Source organism: Elephas maximus, chromosome 7, assembly GCF_024166365.1.
Source record: "Elephas maximus indicus isolate mEleMax1 chromosome 7, mEleMax1 primary haplotype, whole genome shotgun sequence".
NCBI classification, from domain to species: domain Eukaryota; kingdom Metazoa; phylum Chordata; class Mammalia; order Proboscidea; family Elephantidae; genus Elephas; species Elephas maximus.
The window spans coordinates 128,461,854-128,480,894 of NC_064825.1; the positions used below are offsets into that span (position 1 = coordinate 128,461,854).

The 19,041-nt window shown below is 51.4% G+C and overlaps 1 protein-coding gene across 3 annotated transcripts in view; it reads left to right on the plus strand.

Moving 5' to 3' along the window:
• POLA2 (DNA polymerase alpha 2, accessory subunit) overlaps positions 1 to 14,156 on the plus strand; it is a 31,469-nt gene extending 17,313 nt beyond the window's left edge. Inside the window, exons 8-18 of one of the 3 annotated variants that reach the window (XM_049892453.1) lie at positions 1,004 to 1,159; positions 1,696 to 1,758; positions 2,723 to 2,765; positions 5,678 to 5,802; positions 6,446 to 6,484; positions 7,220 to 7,293; positions 10,599 to 10,707; positions 10,981 to 11,087; positions 12,317 to 12,376; positions 12,636 to 12,762; positions 13,691 to 14,156. In XM_049892453.1, coding sequence (XP_049748410.1) covers positions 1,004 to 1,159; positions 1,696 to 1,758; positions 2,723 to 2,765; positions 5,678 to 5,802; positions 6,446 to 6,484; positions 7,220 to 7,293; positions 10,599 to 10,707; positions 10,981 to 11,087; positions 12,317 to 12,376; positions 12,636 to 12,762; positions 13,691 to 13,840 — 1,053 coding nt within the window. In that variant the 3' untranslated portion in view covers positions 13,841 to 14,156. The remainder of the gene's footprint in view (positions 1 to 1,003; positions 1,160 to 1,695; positions 1,759 to 2,722; positions 2,766 to 5,677; positions 5,803 to 6,445; positions 6,485 to 7,219; positions 7,294 to 10,598; positions 10,708 to 10,980; positions 11,088 to 12,316; positions 12,377 to 12,635; positions 12,763 to 13,690) is intronic. The other 2 variants (XM_049892455.1, XM_049892454.1) reach the window with 2 other exon arrangements.
• Positions 14,157 to 19,041: the final 4,885 nt, after the last annotated feature.

Genomic DNA, 19,041 nt, shown 5'->3' on the forward strand with positions numbered 1-19,041 from the left:
AGACTGGAGGAACCCCCAAAGCTATGGCCCCCGGATGCTCTGTTAACCCAGAACTGAAACCATTCCCAAAGCCCACTCTTCAGACAAAGATTAGACAGGACTATAAAACAAAAAATAATGCACGTGAGGAATGTGCTTCTTAGTTCATTAAGATATCCGAGACCAGGGAAAAGTGGGCTACAGACCTCAAAGTCTAGTAAAAAGACCAGACTTAATGGTCTGACTGAGACTGGAGGGACCCCAGAGGTCATGGCCCCCAGACTCTGTTAGCCCAAAACGAAAACCATTCTCGAAGCCAACTCTTCAGACAAAGATTAGACTGGACTATAAGACATAAAATGATACTGGTGAGGACTGTGCTTAGCTCAAGTAGACACAGGAGACTAAGTGGGCGGCTTCTGTCTGGAGGCGAGATGAGAAGGCAGAGTGGGACAGGAGCTGATTGAATGGACACAGTAAATACAGGGTGGAGAGGAGGAGTGAGCTGTCACATGGTAAGGAGAGCAACTGGGGTCACATAACAATGTGTGTATAAGTTTTTGCATGAGAAACTGACTTGAATTATAAACTTTCACTTAAAGCACATTAAAAAAAAAAGAAGCTATCTGAGACCACATGGGCAGCTCCTGACCAAAAGCAGGATGTAAAGGCAGGAAGGGACAGAAACTGGACAAGTAGACACTTGGAACCCAGGGTGGAAAGGGAGAGTGTGGTGTCACATTGTGGGGATTGCAATCAATGTCACAAAAAAATACATGTCTAAATTTTTAGATGAGAAATTAACTTGAGCTGTAAACTTTGACCTAAAGCACAATAGAAAAAAAACAAAAGTTCTTTCAACCCTGAGAGTCAGTGATGAGACGCTGAGTCATCTCAAGGTCAAATGCTGTCCCAGAAAGGGTTTACTGTTGTTCGGGGTTTGTTTTGCAGTCACCCTGTGGACTTCAGATTTTGAGCTCCTTTTCCAGAGACAGCCGTTCTTAAGTTGCCCCTCCTTCCACAGGAGCCCGTCACTCTGCTGGGCCAGATCGGCTGTGATAGCAATGGAAAGCTGAACAACAAGTCCGTGATTCTTGAGGGAGACCGGGAACACTCCTCAGGGGCTCAAATCCCAGTGGATTTATCTGAGCTCAAAGAATATTCTCTGTTTCCTGGACAGGTAAGACTGGAGGTACAGCCTCGGGCTGCGGGTATGCGATTTACACGCTGGAGCAGGGCGCATTTCCTCGCGAGGCAGCTGCTCCTCCACTTCGCTGCGTGACGCAGTCAGGCATGCTGGCTGGTGCGCGAGACCGAGGGTGGATGCCCTGCGGGGATTCAGTCCTTCCACTGCCTGTGTGCTCCAAACCATGGCTCTGGGATCAGACTGCCTAGGTTTGAATTCCAGCTTCACCCAAGTCTTGTGATTATGGCAGGTTACTGAACCTCTCTAAGCTCTGGTGCTCGCATCTGTAAAATGGGAGTAATAATTCTTACCTCATTGGATTGTTGGGAAAATTAGATCATTCATGTGGAGCATAATTATTAGCACTAACAGGACTCCCTTAGTTTGTTTTCCAGAAGGAAGCCCCCACGTTTACAATTTTAGAAAATGAGAGTTGCTGGACGGTAGTTTTAACTACATCACAATAATTAATTCCAGACCTCTTGTTTATCTGCCAGCTGTACAGTCCTGTTTTGCTTCTTGTCTTTCAGGTTGTAATTATGGAAGGAATCAACAGCACTGGTAGAAAACTCATCGCCACCAAGCTCTATGAGGTACTCCATTGGCCTTCCCACCTTCCCTTCCTGGTTGACTCTGAACACGGGATGGGCAGTCCTATCTGTCACAGAAATGGGTCCTTTGTAAGAGCCTGTTTGTTTGTTGGCTTTACTTCTATGCCAAGGGTTAGCACATTCTTTCTGAAAGGACCAGGCGGTAAATTTTTAGTCTCTGTGAGTCAGTGGTCTCTGTCACAGTGTCTCAGCTGTGCCATTGTAGCACGAAAGCAGCCATAGACAACCCAACAATGAGTGTGGCTGCATTCCAATAAAACTTTACAAAAACGGACTGCAGCCAGATGTGGCCCATAGGCTGTAGTGCACCAGCCCTGCTCTAGGCAATAATCCAAGATTTTCAGAGCACAAGGAAAACTAGCAGCCGCTCTTCCCTCCCAGCCTTGCCTAGGAGCATACTGATACTCCAGGCATCTGTCTTGTTCCCACTTTTTGCTGGGTGTTTTGTAAGACAATAGTAGTAACCTCTCAAGGAGCCCTGGTGACTCAACAGTTAAGCATTTAGCTGCAAATCAAAAGGTTGGTGGTTCGAACCTACCCGGCAACTCCGAGGAAGAAAGGCCTGGTGATCTGTTTCTGTAGAGAATACAGCCTAAGAGACCCTATGGGGCAGTTCTACTCTCATGTGGGGTTGTTATGCATCGAAACCAACTTAGTGACGTACAGCAGAAACAGTCACCTCTCGTTACCTGTGCTTCCTTGCCACTCAGCAGTGTAGAAGAATGGCAGGTACCATCAGCTGTATGGGCCTTTAGTGCCAGTGAGCAAGACACAGGCTGCTGCTCCCCTCTGTACCCCTCCGTTCCCCGCCATCTCCCACCGCCCACCTGCAAAACCCCCATCCCATGCCCCACCACCTCCCATGCAGGGCAATGCCTACACGCCTCACCCAGGGCACTGTGTGGAACCAGATCTCAGTATAACTTTACTTCCTTCTGTTGTTAAGGGCGTGCCGCTTCCTTTTCATCAGCCCACGGAAGAAGATGGAGGTGAGTTTGGGTTCCAAAATTGTTGTGCCAGCCTTGAGGGTTGTGGACAAGGGTCCAGGAATGTGGCTCTCAGGCCCTGAGAAAGCTGTGCAAGCTGTTCAGAGCAACATGGCAGAGTAGCGGAGGTCAGGCCCTGAGAGAGCCACACAAGCTGATGAGAGCAGCAAGGCCACGGCTGGACTGGTGGTTCCACAGGCCCTTGTCAGACAGCCACGGTCTGAGCCTGGTGGTTCCGCAGGCCCTTGTCAGACGGCCACGGGTCTCAGCCTGGTGGTTCCGCAGGCCCTTGTCAGACAGCCACAGCTGGACTGGTGGTTCCGCAGGCCCTTGTCAGACGGCCACGAGTCTCAGCCTGGTGGTTCCGCAGGCCCTTGTCAGACGACCACAAGTCTCAGCCTGGCGGTTCCGCAGGCCCTTGTCAGACAGCCATGGTCTGAGCCTGGTGGTTCCGCAGGCCCTTGTCAGACAGCCATGGTCTGAGCCTGGTGGTTCTGCAGGCCCTTGTCAGACAGCCATGGTCTGAGCCTGGTGGGCTTCGTTAGTTTGGTCACCTGGGTCTGATGACGCAGAGTGTGTCATTTAAAGATGAAGATTTAACGGGTATTTGCAGGTTGCTTTGAGAAGGAAAAAATACAAGCAGTTTAAAAATGAATTTCTCAAAATGCAGTGTGTTATCTTGGTTTGGATCCTGGAGGGGAGAAAAGAACATCAGTGGAAAAACTGGTGTCATGCAAATAAAGTCAGGTGTTTAGTTAACAGTAAGGTACCAGTGTTCGTTCCTTACTTTTGACCAAATGGTAGAATTCGCACCTTCCGTGCGTGGGTCGTGGGTTCGACTTCCGGCCAGCACACCTCGTGCACAGTCACCACCCGTCTGTTGGCAGAGGTCTGCGTGTTGTTGCAATGCTGAACAGACTTCAGTGGAGCTTCCAGGCTAAGAGTAGGAGGAAAGGCCTGGTGATCCGCTTCTGAAAACCCCGTGGATCACAGTGGTCCAGTCCGCAGCCAGTCGTGGGGACGGCACAGGACTGGGCAACGCTTCGTTGGGTTGTGCACGGGGTCACTCCAGAATCGGGCCAGCGTGGGGGCAGCCAACAACTGTGGCTGTGTAAGATGTGAGCGTTAGGGGAACTGGGCGAAAGGCACGCAGGAACTCTGTGCTGTCTTTGCAGCCTTTCTACAATCCTAAAGTTATTCCAAGATAAAACATTGATTAGAAAAGAAGAGTTTCTGCGAAAGCCTAGAACGATTTGGTAACTAATCTAGGTGGGGGAGAGGCCCCCCAAAACCTTAACAAACTTTACTTCAAAGTATCCGCAAGCATTTTTGTAAGCAAAGTAGACCAATATTGAGGATTTTGTCAACAGCGCATACACATGAATAGCGTGTGAGGCCATTTTGGAATCGGGCATGAAATCAGGAGTTTTGTGACGTTGTGCGTCCTGTCAGCAAATGTGTTTGTGGGGGCAAGGGTGGCATGGTGGCATTAGATTGGCTTCCGGTATTGAAGAGCAACGTGGCTAAGATGCTGAGGGCCAGTGCTATATGCCTGGGAGGCTTTGGCATGAGGTTTAACAGGCGGTTAACAAACATGTTGCGTGTGGAGCAGTAAGCTAGGGCCTCACGGAGACAGAGAATAGGCCGTGGACCCTGCCCTTCAGGCACTTACTGTTTTCGTGCTTACGTATCCTGCAGACTCCTCAGAACCGAACTTACAGCTGCCCCCTGTCCACTTCCCCAGAAGTCTCCTCTGCCCCTTGAATTCTCCATCTCAATAATGGGGCTACTGCTGTGGTGGGCTATGTGATGCCCCCCCATACCCAGAACCTGTGAATATGTGACCTTACCTGGCAAAAGGGACTCGGTAGCTATGATGAAGTGCAGGATCTTGAAATGGGGAGATTGTCCTGGGTTATTTGGGTGGGCCAAAAGTCATCACAAAAACAAAAACAAACCTGTTGCTGTCGAGTTGTTTCCAACGCATAGTGACACTACAGGACAGAGAAGAACTACCCAGAAGGGTTTCCAAAGCTATAATCTTTACAAAAGCAGACTGCCACATCTTCCTCCAGTGGAGTGGCTGGTAAGCTCAAACCACCGGCCCAGCGCTTAACCACTGTGCCACCAGGGCTCCTATATCATCACAAGGGCCCTTGAAGAGCAAGGTGGGGGGTCAGAGCAGAGAGGAGAAGGCTGGAAGAGGCCGGGTTGGCTGGCTGTGAATGGAGCCAGGAGCCCAGGAATGCAGCCGGCCTCTGTCGTTGTTGTCAATTGCTGTCGAGTGGGTTCTGGCTCCTGGTGACCCCTTGTGCACAGAGTAGAACCATAGGGCTTGCAAAGCTGTGATCTCCCGCAAGGAATTCACCAGGGTGTGTTTGAACTGCGAACCTTTCAATTAGTAAGTGCTTAACCATTTGCTCCACCCAGGGACTTCTAACCAGCCTCTGGAAGCTAGAAAAGAGACACAAAAAAGCAAACAGATCCTCACTAGAGTCCCCAGAAGGGACGCAGCCCTTCACATGGTGTGATTATTTGCACTGCTGCCTGTCTCTGCCACCTGATGGAATATTCTTTGCAGGCAAGAATGAGGTCTTACTCGTCTTTGACTCCCAGAGCTGTACAACATGAGGAGGTTCTCAGTAAATGGAATTCAGTGGTGTTTTATTCTCCCTTCTCCCACCATCCTGCTATCGGTCATCTTCTAGTCCCATCAAAAAAAAACCCATTGCCGTTGAGTCAATTCCGACTCATAGCGACCCTAAAGGACAGAGTAGAACTGCCCCATAAGGTTTCCAGGGAGCACCTGGGGGATTTGAACTGCTGACCTTTTGATTAGCAGCCATAGCACTTAGCCACTATACCACCAGGGTTTCCATCTTCTGGTCAAGACCTTGCAATCCTTTCTGTCTTAGATTTTGAGCAAAAAATGGTCCTGGTTGCCTGTGGGCCCTACACCACCTCTGACAGCATCACGTATGACCCCCTGCTGGACCTGGTCACCATCATCAACCACGATCGGCCAGACGTCTGCATTCTGGTAGGAGGCCCTGCGGGGGCGGCCTCGCTCACAGCGGCGCCCATCAGAAACGGGGGAGACCACTTAGGAAGCAGTCTCCGATGTAGTTCTAGACTTCTAGGAAGCATGTCTGTTTTGCCTCCTTTTTAAAAATACATTTTCATTCTTAGTCTGTGTCTTTGGAGAGGTGTGTGTGATCACCAGGCATTCATGGACTATAAGAGCCCAACTTTTCCGTTTCCTGCCTTGATTTCCCAGGGTTCTTACCCCTGTCTTGTTGCTCCACCTTCTGAACTGATGTTAGTTTTGGAGTTCAGAGCACAGCTGTTAGCATGGTGGTAGGCTTCCCTTGCTAGGTGTGGAAAGTTGGTAAAAGGCCCCCTGTGGTAGCAGCGCCAATCGCAGCACTTGTTATGGGACTCTGGTGGCCTCCCTCCACCCAAGGCTCATGTTCTCCCGTCTGTGAGCTCAGTTCGGCACTCCTCCTCCTCCAGTTCCCCATCACCATCTGCTAACTGCCCCCAGGCTCTGCAGGCAGCCTAGGAGGGACGGATGGGCTCTGCGCAGGAACTGCTGAAGAGGTTCTCTGAAAGTGTTCGCAAACACGTCTGGTTCTGATTTGCTCTTTGACACCTTTGTTTCTCCCCCTCTGGCTCCTTTGCAGTTTGGACCTTTCCTAGATGCCAAGCATGAGCAGGTGGAGGTAAGCGGCTCAGGTGGCTGGGCAGGACTGTGCGCTTCTTGCCTTCAGTTGAGCCCTCACTGTTACTGTTATTTTTGGAGTTTGTCCCTGCATCTGTGACAAACCAAATCAGTCCCCGGGCAGACCAGAGCACACTGTGTCGGGGCACGTTTATAGAGATAGTGAGTTTGAGGGGTCGTATCACCGGAACACAAGGCTGCCTGGAAGCTGAGGGAAGGGAATATACATATATCCGTCCTAGCGTCCCTCCATTTGTGACACATGACACGAAGGCACATGAGCACTCGCACAGATGTAGGTGTTCATGGGTCACGGAGCTGTGCTTGTGAAAGTACCTTTCTTGGCTGCTACCCTCAGCTCAGTAACTCACATTATGTCTTGCAGTCTTTTGATGCATAAAACACAAATGGCCCTTTGTGCGCCATCCCAGGGTGGAGTTGATGCCTCCTGTCCTTTGTCTCAGGATGCTTTACCTTCCATGGAAAAGATTTCAAAATCCTCTTTTTTCGTCTCTCTCGTAACTTACATTCAGAGTGATTTATTCTACCCCCCGCCCCCATCTCCTGCCCCTGACTCAACTCAGTTCCTGAGAATGGACCATGTTGTCTTCATCTTGGTGTCCCTTTCAGCTCCTAGCTCAACAGCTGGCACCTGAGAGTCATGTAGACAAATGTTAGACAAGAGAAGAAATGCCAAACATCTTTTCTCTAAATGTGTCTCCTTTCCTTTCTACAGAACTGTCTGCTCACAAGTTCATTTGAAGATGTTTTCAAGCAGTGTCTACGCACAATTATTGAGGGGACAAGAAGGTGAGAATTCAAAATGCTGCACAGAACCTTAAGTTCATAGGTTTTCCCGGGGATTCCTATTAAGAAACCGAGGCTGTTCAAAAGTAATGATAGTTCCATCCTTTCCATCCTTTTGAACTACAGAAATCAAATAGAACTCTTGACCTACAAGTGCACAGACGCCAAGTCAAGAGGCATCTTTGTAAAACACAAAGATAAACACACTTGAAAAGGCCACATCAACTCTCGCTCTCCCCTTGCTCTTTCCTTCCTTCCTTTTCTCACTCCCTTTTGCATAAACTCATACTCCATGGGAATCTTCCCAGGAGGAGTCTAACAAGTGTTTGGTGCCTTACACAGAAAAATCCCTGAGGAACTAAACTTCTCGTGGTGTGAGTGATGGGTTGGGGGTGAATCCAGGTTCTTCCCCTCCGCCAGGGCTTCCCTGTGTTAGGCCAGAGCCAGCGATGGTCAATGAGGGTGGGGGCCCTTGAATCCCTGCCATCTGCCAAATGGAAGGAGCTGTGAGAGGTCACATCAGCGATGACAGAGACATGCAGTTCTAATCTGGTAGACAAGTCGCTGTCCAGGAAGTACCCACAGCCAGAATAGAAAGTTGTTCCGGAAGCTGACATCCTCCATTCCCCCGCTGCTCCTCCAACGCCCAAGTATGGAAGACATTGGTCGAGGTGATAGAGCTTCCCCTCGTGGGATTTGCTTGCCTGTAGCTGAGCCCACAAAAAGCAAACATTTCTGAGGCTAAGCTTTCAAAAACAAGTCTGTTACAAAGGTAGTTTTTAAAACAAGATGTATAATCTTCCTTCCTTTGGCTGTGAGAGCTGATCTCAGAGTCAATTAGGCGTAATACTACCTTCTTGTACCGGCAGTGGGGTGTACAGAAGGCCCTGCGACTAGGGAAGAGAATCCCCCCTAACTTACCCCAGAGTTGGGGGACTGGGCTGGGTGGTAACAGGGGGCTGGGTCTGCCCTTTCCTCCCTCGCCTTCCCCCACGTCTCCCAGGTCTGCCGCGACCCTGAAGGAGTCCGTCAGTCCTGGAGAGAGCCTAGAGCTCCTCGGGAAATAAACTTGGAAAGCAGGAGCAGGGTGGCAGCTTATCTTGTCAGCCCCTGGTCTCCTCCGGGAGAGGCAGGAGTTGTAGCGGCAGGGCTGGGTGCTTTGGATTGGAGATTGAGAGGTTTTTTGGCTCCTCATCCTGTGTGGTATTGACAGCAGTGATGCAAACAAAGAACAAACCAGACATTGTCACGCTGGGGGCGAGTGCCCAGCACCACCAGGCACTTTCATCTGCGGTCAGTGTATGCCACGCGGGAGGGAGCTGCTGCACCCTTCCAAAAAGAGCGCATAAACGTTCCTCAGTTGGGGAACTTATGTTTTATTCCTGAGAGGTCAGAAATGCAGAGAACTGAGCAGACAGTAGAAGGCAGAACCAGGGAGGCAGCGTTCCCGCCCTCCCAGGCGCTGAGCAGAGCCTGCTGGGGGGAGCGGCTGAGGCCCCACCCACATGATGTATGAAATTGTGCAATGCTAAGCATAGTTGGAATTTTCCTTCTGATCCCTCCCTCTACAGCCGGTTTATAACCATGAGCAGGAGGGCTGTTTGCTCTTTAACTGTTGCATCCCCGGTGCCTATAGCAATTGGGTCTCCTCAGCAGCCTCCTGCACCCCAGCCCTCTGCGTTCATCATAAAGCAGGAGCCCTTGGGATTTGGGGCGCAGATTAACCCCGTGAAGTGCCCACTGGCCAGCTGATCAGACTCCAGCACGGATGGGTGCACTTGGATAATTAGGACCCTTCCTAATGGGAACGTCAGTGTCAAGCGAAACATAGCTGATACGCCAAGTACCTTTGGTCTCCAGCTTCTGATCTTCTGTTGCGGAAGCCTTGGTTCACACTTGAAGCTGACACTACAAGCAAGTGAATAAGTGTGATGACAACCACCAGCATCTCTGTCACGTGTGCCTGGGCAGCTGAGCCTGGGAAGGTCAAAACATTTTAAGCGGAGGGAGCAGGCTGTCTCGTTAGGGAGAGAGCAATTAGGAGTATGTAGCAAAAAAAAGGCAAAAACTAGTTTTTTGGGTTTTTTTAGCAAGGTGTATATAAGTTTTTGTGTGAGAGACTGACTTGATTTGTAAGCTTTCACTTAAAGCACAATAAAAATTATTTAAAAAAATTTTTTTAAGCAAGGAGGGGAGCTGGAGGTGAAGGGTGAGGGCTATTGGTGGGTTTTAAATGGGCCCCTCTGCAAAGGACGGCTCAGGGAACCAAGGAGACGGGATTTTTTTTCCTTTCCTCTTCTGTGTGGCTGAGGAAGATGAACAGTTGGCCCCTAGAGTTACGGCTCCTTTCTTCACTTATATGTTGTAACCCTAGAGAGTTTCCTTCTGCCTCCATCAGAGGCAACATCTGCTGTCATCCGTGCTTTCACTGTCGCTGTTAAACGTTTCATTTTCACAAGACATCTGCTGAGAAGTGAATACCAAGGGCCTCCATTCCCTGTGGCAGGCAGGGGCTGAGAAGCTAGTGGTGTGCGTCCCCTCTCTCTGAGCATGTTCGTGTCTGCATCGTCCAGTGATTACGGCCCAGCATTTGTCTGGCCAAGAGGCTTCGAGTTGATCTTCTAAGTACCAAAGGTGTGTCAGGATCTGAGGCGCACACCTGGATTCTCCCTAGGAAGGAGGACCCAGTGTGGCTCTCGCATTATGGAGCTGTGTGTCGGGAGATCACTGAGATGCCGGTAAATAACATCCATCAGACAGTGAGGAGCCAGAGCACTGGTTTCACATTTGGCTGAGGCTGCGATGCTTTGAGCCAACCCCTTTCTTTCTAGCTCTGTTTCCTCTCCGCCACTCCAAGCACTGAGACTGTGTCTCGAGCAATCTAAGCCTTGGCGAGCTGGATGTATGCAGATTAGAACAAATCGCCTTCCATTCGCAGCGTCCTGTGGAAGGTGACATCTTTCCTCATCCCGTTGCTGTCAGGGATTCCAACTCATAGTGACACTATAGGATAGAGTAGAACTGGGTTACCATGACTGTCATCTTTACAGAAGCAGACTGCCACATCTTTGTCCTGCCAAGCAGCTGGTGGGCTTGAACCGCCGACCTTTCGGTTAGCAGTCGAGCACTTAACCACTGCACCACCAGGGCTCCTTATTTTTCTTCATAGAATTGTCCAATTCCAGAAGTCTTCCTGGAGGTACAGTGTTGCTTTGTCCAACTTCTGACATTGTAAGGCTGTTGCCCAGCTGTTCTAACTCAAGGGTGCTCACATTTCTCCCTCTTCTGTTTGTTTTCTGACAAACTAGCTCTGGCTCCCACCTCGTGTTTGTCCCATCGTTGAGAGATGTGCACCATGAGCCTGTGTACCCACAGCCACCTTTCAGCTACACAGATCTCTCCAGAGAGGACAAAGAGGTACTCGGCCAGCAGGCAGCCAGAATTAAGATGTGCCTCCGATGACCTGGCTCTGTCCCCAAAGTGGAGGGTGGAGGCACCTTTTCAGGCATGCATGCAGCCTGTATCTTAAACTTCTCTTGAACAGGCAGATGTGTTCCTAATTTTGCTGTACGTTGGCTCAGTCTCCCCTTTCAGTGGTCCTCCCCAGCCCTTGGTGAGCCCCCACTTTCATGGGGAAGAACTTTCTACGTTTGCTGGGCAAATGTTCATTTCAATCCCTTCTCATTGTAGCGAGTACAGTTCGTGTCTGAACCCTGCAGCCTCTCCATAAACGGAGTGATCTTTGGCTTGACGTCCACAGACTTGCTGTTCCACATGGGGTCCGAGGAAATTAGTAGGTAAGAAGCACGCTCCAGCCCACTAAGCACGACTCCGGCTCTCTGTATCCCGGTCCTTTGCTCGGCCAAGAATATCAAGGGACTGCTTGACCAAGTCGTGACCAGCAGCACTTTATGCCAAACCCGTTAGCTGTTTGTGGTCCCCTGTACCCAAGAGGAGTGGTTGGATGCTTTATTTTTATCACCTCTGGTTTATACAGTGTGTAGGACTCCAAAGAACCACATCTGTTCTGTCTTCACCCTTAATGTATCCACCTATTCCTCACTTATCTACTTTCTCATTATATGACATTTCGCATTTATGACAATAGTAAATCTGTCCAACTATTTCACGCAATAATGACACACATGTGGCAGTGACGAACACCAAGGTGCGAGACAAGAATAGTGCTGGCTGTATGGTTAAGGTTATGTATCAGCTTGGCTGGGCTGTGATTCTCAGTAGTTTGGCAGTTATGTACTGATGTGGTCATCCTCCATTTTTGTGATTTGATGTCATCCTCTTTTTTCACATAACAACCTGGTCTTTGGAACTTAACCACATTGGTAAGTGAGGAGTGGGTGCAGACATACAGGTTCCTCTACATTTTCTCCTATACTGCCCTTTTCTTCACACCCCAAAAGTGTGACTTAAACAAATGTGGTGTGTCCCTCTGTGGAGGATGGATGGATTGTGAGTTCATTTGGAAGGTTTCTCCCTTACCAGAACTGAAGGTAGTTCTGCAGAGACTCAGACCTAGCCACATCTGTTCAGTTGAGACTCAGCTGTTGAGTTGAGACTGAGCAGCTGAGTTGAGACTCAGCAGTTCAATTCTTCCAGCCCGTGGTGGAGGGGAAGGACCAGCTGGAGCAGTTCATGTGTTAAGCGAGATGAGTGTGTGTTGTTGGCTGAGGTCTGAGGCAGGGTCACCAGCTGCATGCTTGCCTCCTGGTGGTGCAGACTGCATTCTTTTGTACACTATGGGCTGGCTAATGGCCTTCCTTGATCTTGATTACAAGGGACTCCTGCTCTGTCCTTTCTCAGCCCAGCATTCCCGCCTCCCTTCTCCTGTGGGAGCAGAGAGACTGGTGGGAGGGCCTGTAACTTCCCCAGAGGTGTTCTCTTGTTGCTGTGCCTTGTCCAGTCAGCTTCTGTCGAGTTTATTAATTCCTTTGGTCCTCCCTGAAAAGAAGCAAGAGCTGAAAAATGAGGTTCTGTGTTCCTTTTCTTGCTTGTCTTCCTCCCTCAGTTCTTCTGGAACCTCAGACAGATTCAGCCGCATACTCAAGCACGTTCTGACCCAGAGGAGGTGAGCTCCCTTGTTGGGGTTGCCTGGCCATGGAGAGAGGGCCTTGGGGTCACAGAGCTATGACCAACGTGGTTGTAGGCGCCTTCACCAGGCCACTGCCAGAGAACGTCACCCCGTGATGATAGGCCTGCCTTCTGTCCCCCCAAACAGAAAGAGAGGAAAAAAATAGCCTATTGGAAACAAGTGACATCAAGGGTATCCGGGGGGGCTATCCCCAAGTCACCTGCTGCTGACCCTTTAACTATTTCTGTCTCTGTAGCTACTACCCACTGTACCCTCCCCAGGAAGACATGGCCATCGACTATGAGAACTTCTATGCCTATGCCCAGTTGCCTGTCACCCCAGATGTCTTCATAATCCCATCGGAGCTGAGGTATTTTGTGAAGGTAGGCTTGAACTCAACCTACATTTTTTCAGGAACAAAGAACCAGTCTCTGGCTGTTCATTCTAGATCGCCCAGTGCTCACTCTTCACAGGTCTCCTGATGAAAACAGTGCCTTCTTAGCCCAGCACTGAGACCCTGTTTCTTTGGAAGGGGGTGGGACTAGAAGACAAATCTGTCGGTAAAATGCTTGAACGAACTGCCCACTGCCCTCTCTCCCCAGAGGGCCATGCTGGGTCAGCCCAGCCTTGGGAGCACAGGTAAAAACCAAAAACTAAACCCGTTGGCATCGAGCTGATTCCGACTCATAGCAACCCTATATTGGAAACCCTGGTGGCGTAGTGGTTAAATGCTGTGGCTGCTAACCAAAAGGTCGGCAGTTCGAATCCACCAGAACGCCTCTTGAAAACTCTATGGGGCAATTCTATTGTGACCTGTAGGATCGCTATGAGTAGTGAGTAGCAAGGCCCTCAAATAATGGCCCTTACGCAGAGCTGTGTCAGGGTGACCTTGGGAACATTCCACATAGCCCTTACCCACTCTGAAGAAGCTCCGGGGTTATTCTAATCTCACACACTACCCCTTCTCCACCCCAAGGCCCCACCGCATTGGGATGAGGTGCAGGGTTTCACCTGGACCAGCCCCCCTCTCTCAGAATTAGACACAGCCCGCCTCCAGTCATTTTGCACATTAGAAAACAATAAACAGCTAGATCACGCTTGCCTCCAAGCCTGGGAGCTGACTGTCCTCCCGCCGGCTCACCTCACTCTTTATTCTATTCCAGAGTCTCAAGAGGAATTCAGACTGTTCCAGTCACGTTAGCATATTTGACTTAAAATGTGTTTGTTTGCCTTTGTTTCCATTCAGAAGAGCCTGTTTGAGTTTTCACCTTTATCCTAGTTAATTTTGGCCTTTTTCCTTCCTCTCCCCAGGACATCCTCGGCTGTGTCTGTGTGAACCCCGGGCGCCTCACCAAAGGGCAGGTGGGAGGCACCTTTGGCCGACTCTACCTCAGGAGACAGCCTGTGGGCAACGAGGGGAGGCAGAGTCCGTGTATCGCCGCCCAGGTGGTCAGGATCTGAGGGTCTGGCCTTTGTCACCTCATGGTGCAGAGCCCTTACGGATGTCTGAGCCCCCAGGAGTTGGCACGTCCAAACTTGTGGACAGGGGAGGAGAGGGAGGCAGCCAGCCGTGGAGCAAGGCTTCAGGGCTGGGCCCCATGGGAAGACCTTGTACAGCTGGACTCTGGCGCCGAGGTGAGCAGCTCTGGAGGAAATCAGTTGTTTCTTAATGGCTACGTGGTGTCCAGAGGGAGCTGACATGGATCCAGCATGCTCAGAACGGGCAAGAAGGCTTTGTGATTTTGTTTATGACTTTTGGACTAATAAAAATAAATTCTGAGTGTAACTCCTAGGGTTAATTCTTTCTTCTTCCTGGTAGTTAACAAAGAATGTTCCCTACTTGACCTATGCCCAGAGAAGACAGAGCGCCAGTCACGCTGGGTTTCTGTCAGCCCCTGGGAACTCCCTTGGTCCCATCACTACCTCACGCTCCTAAGACCGCTCCAAGGAGCAGATGCTATCTGCCCAGGAGGTGTGCTGGGCCCCCAGGCCGAGGGGCTGGGGCTGCAGAGCTAGCCGTTGGCCGCGAGCCCAGCCTCCCCGCGTGGCCCCCACATGCATGCCGTGATCCCGGCCTCACCCCTCCATCTGGAGGGGCGGCCTCACGGAACTATTCCAAAGCTGGATTCCAAGTCGCTTGGCAGCTTGCAGCTTGCCTGTAACCCAGAACACTTGGCTAGGATGCCTTCCGGGGTTCCCAACACGTCCCAATTCCATATATGCTGGCATCTTGGAAATAGCCTGTCCCTGAACGTGGAGTGGGTTTCTGCCCTAAGCTGGAGGCTCTCCTGCTGCACATGCTGGAGCCAAGACCAGGAAACCCCAGCTCTTGGCTCGAGGAAGTAGTGAATTGCTGACGTGTGTGCCCTTAATAGAGATAAATAGGTAACCAAACAGTTCTTAAACTTTGCCCACCCAGCCCCCACCTCTTTGATGGTGAAATGGAATCTGACCAGGGCTGGGTCAAACTGGTCTCCGTTTCGAAGCCTCAGGAGCTGCTGTTTTGTTTCACTCGTTTTATAGCTGCCTCCTTATCAAGACAAGAATTAGAAACAAGCCCCAATGTGGCAGGATTTTCCCTCCTCCTCCAGCTGTGGCTCTCGGAAGCCTCTAGCCTCATCCAAGGGGCAGCATTGTGGAGCCCAGGCCTTCTTCACAGCCTGATGCAGTTGCCCCTGTTCAAGAACATCACTTGTATGTATTTCCACCAAGGTCAGTATCAGCTCGGAGCCCGCCCCGCCTTGGCAAGCCCATGCCTGGGAGACTAACTCACAGCCCTCCAGCCAGATAAACCAGGCTCAGGGCTACAGATCTCCTAGCCCTTATGGGGGAGCCCACACGTGGCTCTTTAGGGAGCTGCGGTACAGGACAATGCTGTTCCCATTGCCCCAAGCCTTGTGGGGAAGACAACATCCTGGTCCCCACTCGGCAAGGCCTAGAGCCCCTGTTCTTGGACCTCAATGAGATTCAGGAAGATCCGGAGCCCTGTGGATGGGAGTGACTACAGGAGGAAGGACAGGTGTGCCTCCTGGTGGGGGAGGTTTGCAAAGGGAGGAAGGGGGACAGACCCCCCTCCCCTGCTGCCACCAAGCCTGGAGCAGAGCCGGGAAAGAATGGGAGCCCAGCGCCCCGTTGCCTGGATACCAGTGACTATTGGAAATGCCACAGGAGGGCCAGCTACACGTTCAGAATTCAAACTAAAAGAAAGCAGAATGCGAACCCCAGAGAGGGCCAGGCTGCCAGATGAAGCCCCCTCTGCCACCAGACGGTTCCTTTTTGCTCTTGTCAGCGAATCGGTGCCAAGTGACTACAGGCTGATTCTTCCAAAATTCCTCTCCAGCTGTGTCATTTGCTTCCTGCTCCTGAAGGGACCTAGGTCCCTGCCGCTTCAGGGCTCACACCCTGGGAGGGAGGCCTTGGTGATGGCACCCACTGCTGAGGAGGCGGGATTGGGCCTGGAGTCCGGGGACCATCCCTGCCTGAGGTGTTACCTCAGAGCCCCCTTCGGTAGAATCTCCCCTTGGTCATTGTCACACCCCGTGCCCTTGAGACAGAAGCCCAAGGGTGAGGCAGACTTGTGAGGGAAACAAAGTCCTTGCACTCTTGCCCAAGGTTTGCCCTCCACCCCTCGGTGCCCCCTGGCCTGGCAGGGTGGCCGCTTCCTCCTGGCCCCCTCGCTTGATCCCTTGTGTGGCTGCCCTTTAGAATTCAGGCCTGGGAGGGTCAGAGGAGAGTGGCTGAGGGGAACAAAAGCCCCTCATAGCTCCCATGCGTGGGAACCCAAGTGGATGCCAAGAGCCGAGCTGGGGATTAGGGGATGAGGGGCATGAGGGTGGGGGCACAGGGCCTGGATGTGCTCCTCAGGCCCTGCTGTCCTGATCAGTGTTTTGCAGCCACCTCGGGCTTGCCGTTTCCTTTCCCTTAACCTTCTGCTGGGGTCACCCAGCCCAGCCCTGCTGCTTCCCCTGGTGCTGGGAGTGGCCATTGGGCTGATCTGTTTCGTTTTTTTGTTTGATACCGATTTCCTTTCCCCTGACCCTGGCCTCTTGGTCAAGCCACCTGAAAGCCAGTTCCGGATATGCCCACATTGGCCTCTCCCTCCAACTGAGGGCCCTCGGACAGGCCTGAAGAGCCTGGACCCACAGGAGACCTTCGATATATATATATATATATATTTTTTTTTTTTTTTTAATTTTTATTGAGATACAATTCTCAAACCACAAAACTCACGCTTTTAAAGTGTAAAATTCAGTGGTCCTTAGTATATTTGCCATGTTCTTCAAACATTGCCACTAATTCCAAAACGTCATTGCCCCAAAAAGAAACTTCCTGTTAGCTGTCACTTCCAGTTCCTACCTCTCTGCAGCCCCTGGCAACCACTAATCTACTTTCTGTCTCTATCTATCGCCTGTTCTAGAAATTTCATTTAAGTGGAATTGTACAATATGTGGTCTTCTGTGACTGGTTTCCTTCACTCAGCAGTGTTTTCAAGGTTCATCCTTGTTACAGCGTGTATCAGCACTCATTCCTTTTGATGACTGAGTGACATTCCATTGTATATCGAATTTTGTTTATCCATCAGTTGAGGGACATTTGGGTTGTTCCCAATTTTGGGCCATTATGAATCAGGCTTTTATGAATATTCATGTTCATATCCATTTTTGTTTGAACATCTGTTTTCGGTTCCTTGAGTATATACGTAAGAGTGGAACACTCAGGTCTCCAGCTGTGGAGACCAGAGCAGAGCTGATGCCCTGGTCTTGCAGGTTTCAGGGTGCTGAGGCAGCCACCCCTGGGTGGGAATCCGTCAGCAATCAGGCCACTCTGTCACCCCTGCCCTCCATCGTTCTGGGTTTTCTGTCCCTGATGGGCCAGACCTATCTCTGTTCCTGCCGGGTTTGTTCTGGAAGTTCTGGGCCCTGGGGTCCTAGAGGCTGGCCTGCCCTGGACCAGCTCAGCCATGGCCAGGCTCCAGATTCCGCCCCCAGACCTGCCCCCGGCCTGGACTCTGGGCCCCAGGCTCCTCCCCACCCCATGCCCTCCTGACAGCTGAGAGGCCTGCAGCTGCCCAGGCCAAGGGGCCCCTCAGAGGTCTCAGGGACAGCTGCTGCCCGTGACCCCGCTGACCCCTGATGCCTACACCCCACCCCCTGAGGGCCCAGGCATCTGCCCAGTGGCCGGCGGGGCCCAGCCAAGCCGTCACCTCTACCCCCAGATCTTCCAGGGTCTGAAGAATTTTGTGCTGGCAAAGAGAGCTGGAGACCTCCCGGGCTGACAGGCACCACCCCATCTGGGATCCAGGGGAGTGGGGAAGGGGAGAAGCAGGGCCTCACCGCTGCTGCTGCCACCTCAGAGGAAGCAGCTCTACCGCTAAGCAGAAAACAGACACCACCTTCCTAAGCAGAAGGAGCCCTGGGCGGGGAGTCTACACCCTGGGTCTCTGTGGAACCTCACGGACTCTCTCCTCCCCCTAGCCCCCTCAGGATAGCACAGGGAATGTGAGAGGCCCAGGGTGAGGCCAGGCAGGCCTGTGGGAGAGAAGGCAGAGCATCACTGATCCCCAGGAGGCGCTTCACAAGGGCTGCTTGCCCCTAGAGGGCTAGAGTCCTCTTCCAGTTTTCTGTCCCTTAGAATACTTCTGGTAATAGCAGTTGCCTCTGGGGATGGGTGTGGAAGGGTTAGAGGTCAGGAGTGGAGGGGGGTACTCAGAGAATTATTTGTCATGTCTATCCTCATATCCTGTCTGAAAATTTTTATCATGTGCATGATTAAAACAAACGAGAAAAATTTTACACGTACATGTACACCTTTCCCGTCCTCTGCTCCCGAAGCCCTCCATGTCCAGTAACTGTTTGTAATATCTCTCCCTGTGAGTTTGTCCCTCAGGACATCTACCCCTGAGGGCAGGGACTCTGTCTCTTGCATACTGTTGTCTCTCCAACCCCTTTAGGGTGCTCAGCACATAGTAGGGCCGCAAGAAATACCTGCGGAAGGAATGCTTTCTGGCAACACAGAAGCAGGCACTTGCAGAGAAGGGGAGGCACGAGCCCCGTGTGCCGACATTAAACCCAAAGCCAGTCAGTTCAGGCACTTGTGCGAAAATGCTTGTGAAGCCTGCTCTGGGTAGGGATTTGTTCTCGGCCTAGGGATACAGAGATAGATGAACAGATTAGACAGAATCATTGCTCCCTTACAGGGCTTCCACCCCAGCGCAGAAACCCACAAACAAGTAAACACCTTAAGAAGTCAGACTGAACATGGCAAGGAGGGGAGGGGAAGGACAGGAGAGGAAGGGGTGGGCAGGCTGGGAGAGTGAAGAGCTGCCACTGGATTTCAAATGCCAGGCTCTTAGGCTTGCTAAATCCTTTTCTCCTGTATGCCCCCTTCCTGCTGTCCCCAGCAGTCCTGCCGCTCATTCATTCTTTCATCAATACTCACTGAGCACCCGCTGTGTGGCCCTCACTCTGAGAAGACAAGGGTGACTATGGTCCAGTGGGAATAGCCGTGACTCAAATGAAGGCCAGACAGAGAGGACAGGGCTTCAGAGTTTTTCAGAGGGCATCACAGGGAACTTGACACTGACTAGGAGGCTTCCCCCTAAGGAGGTGAGCCCCACAGCTGACAGCCACAGGATGTGCCAGGGGTAGCCAGGAGAGGTGCTG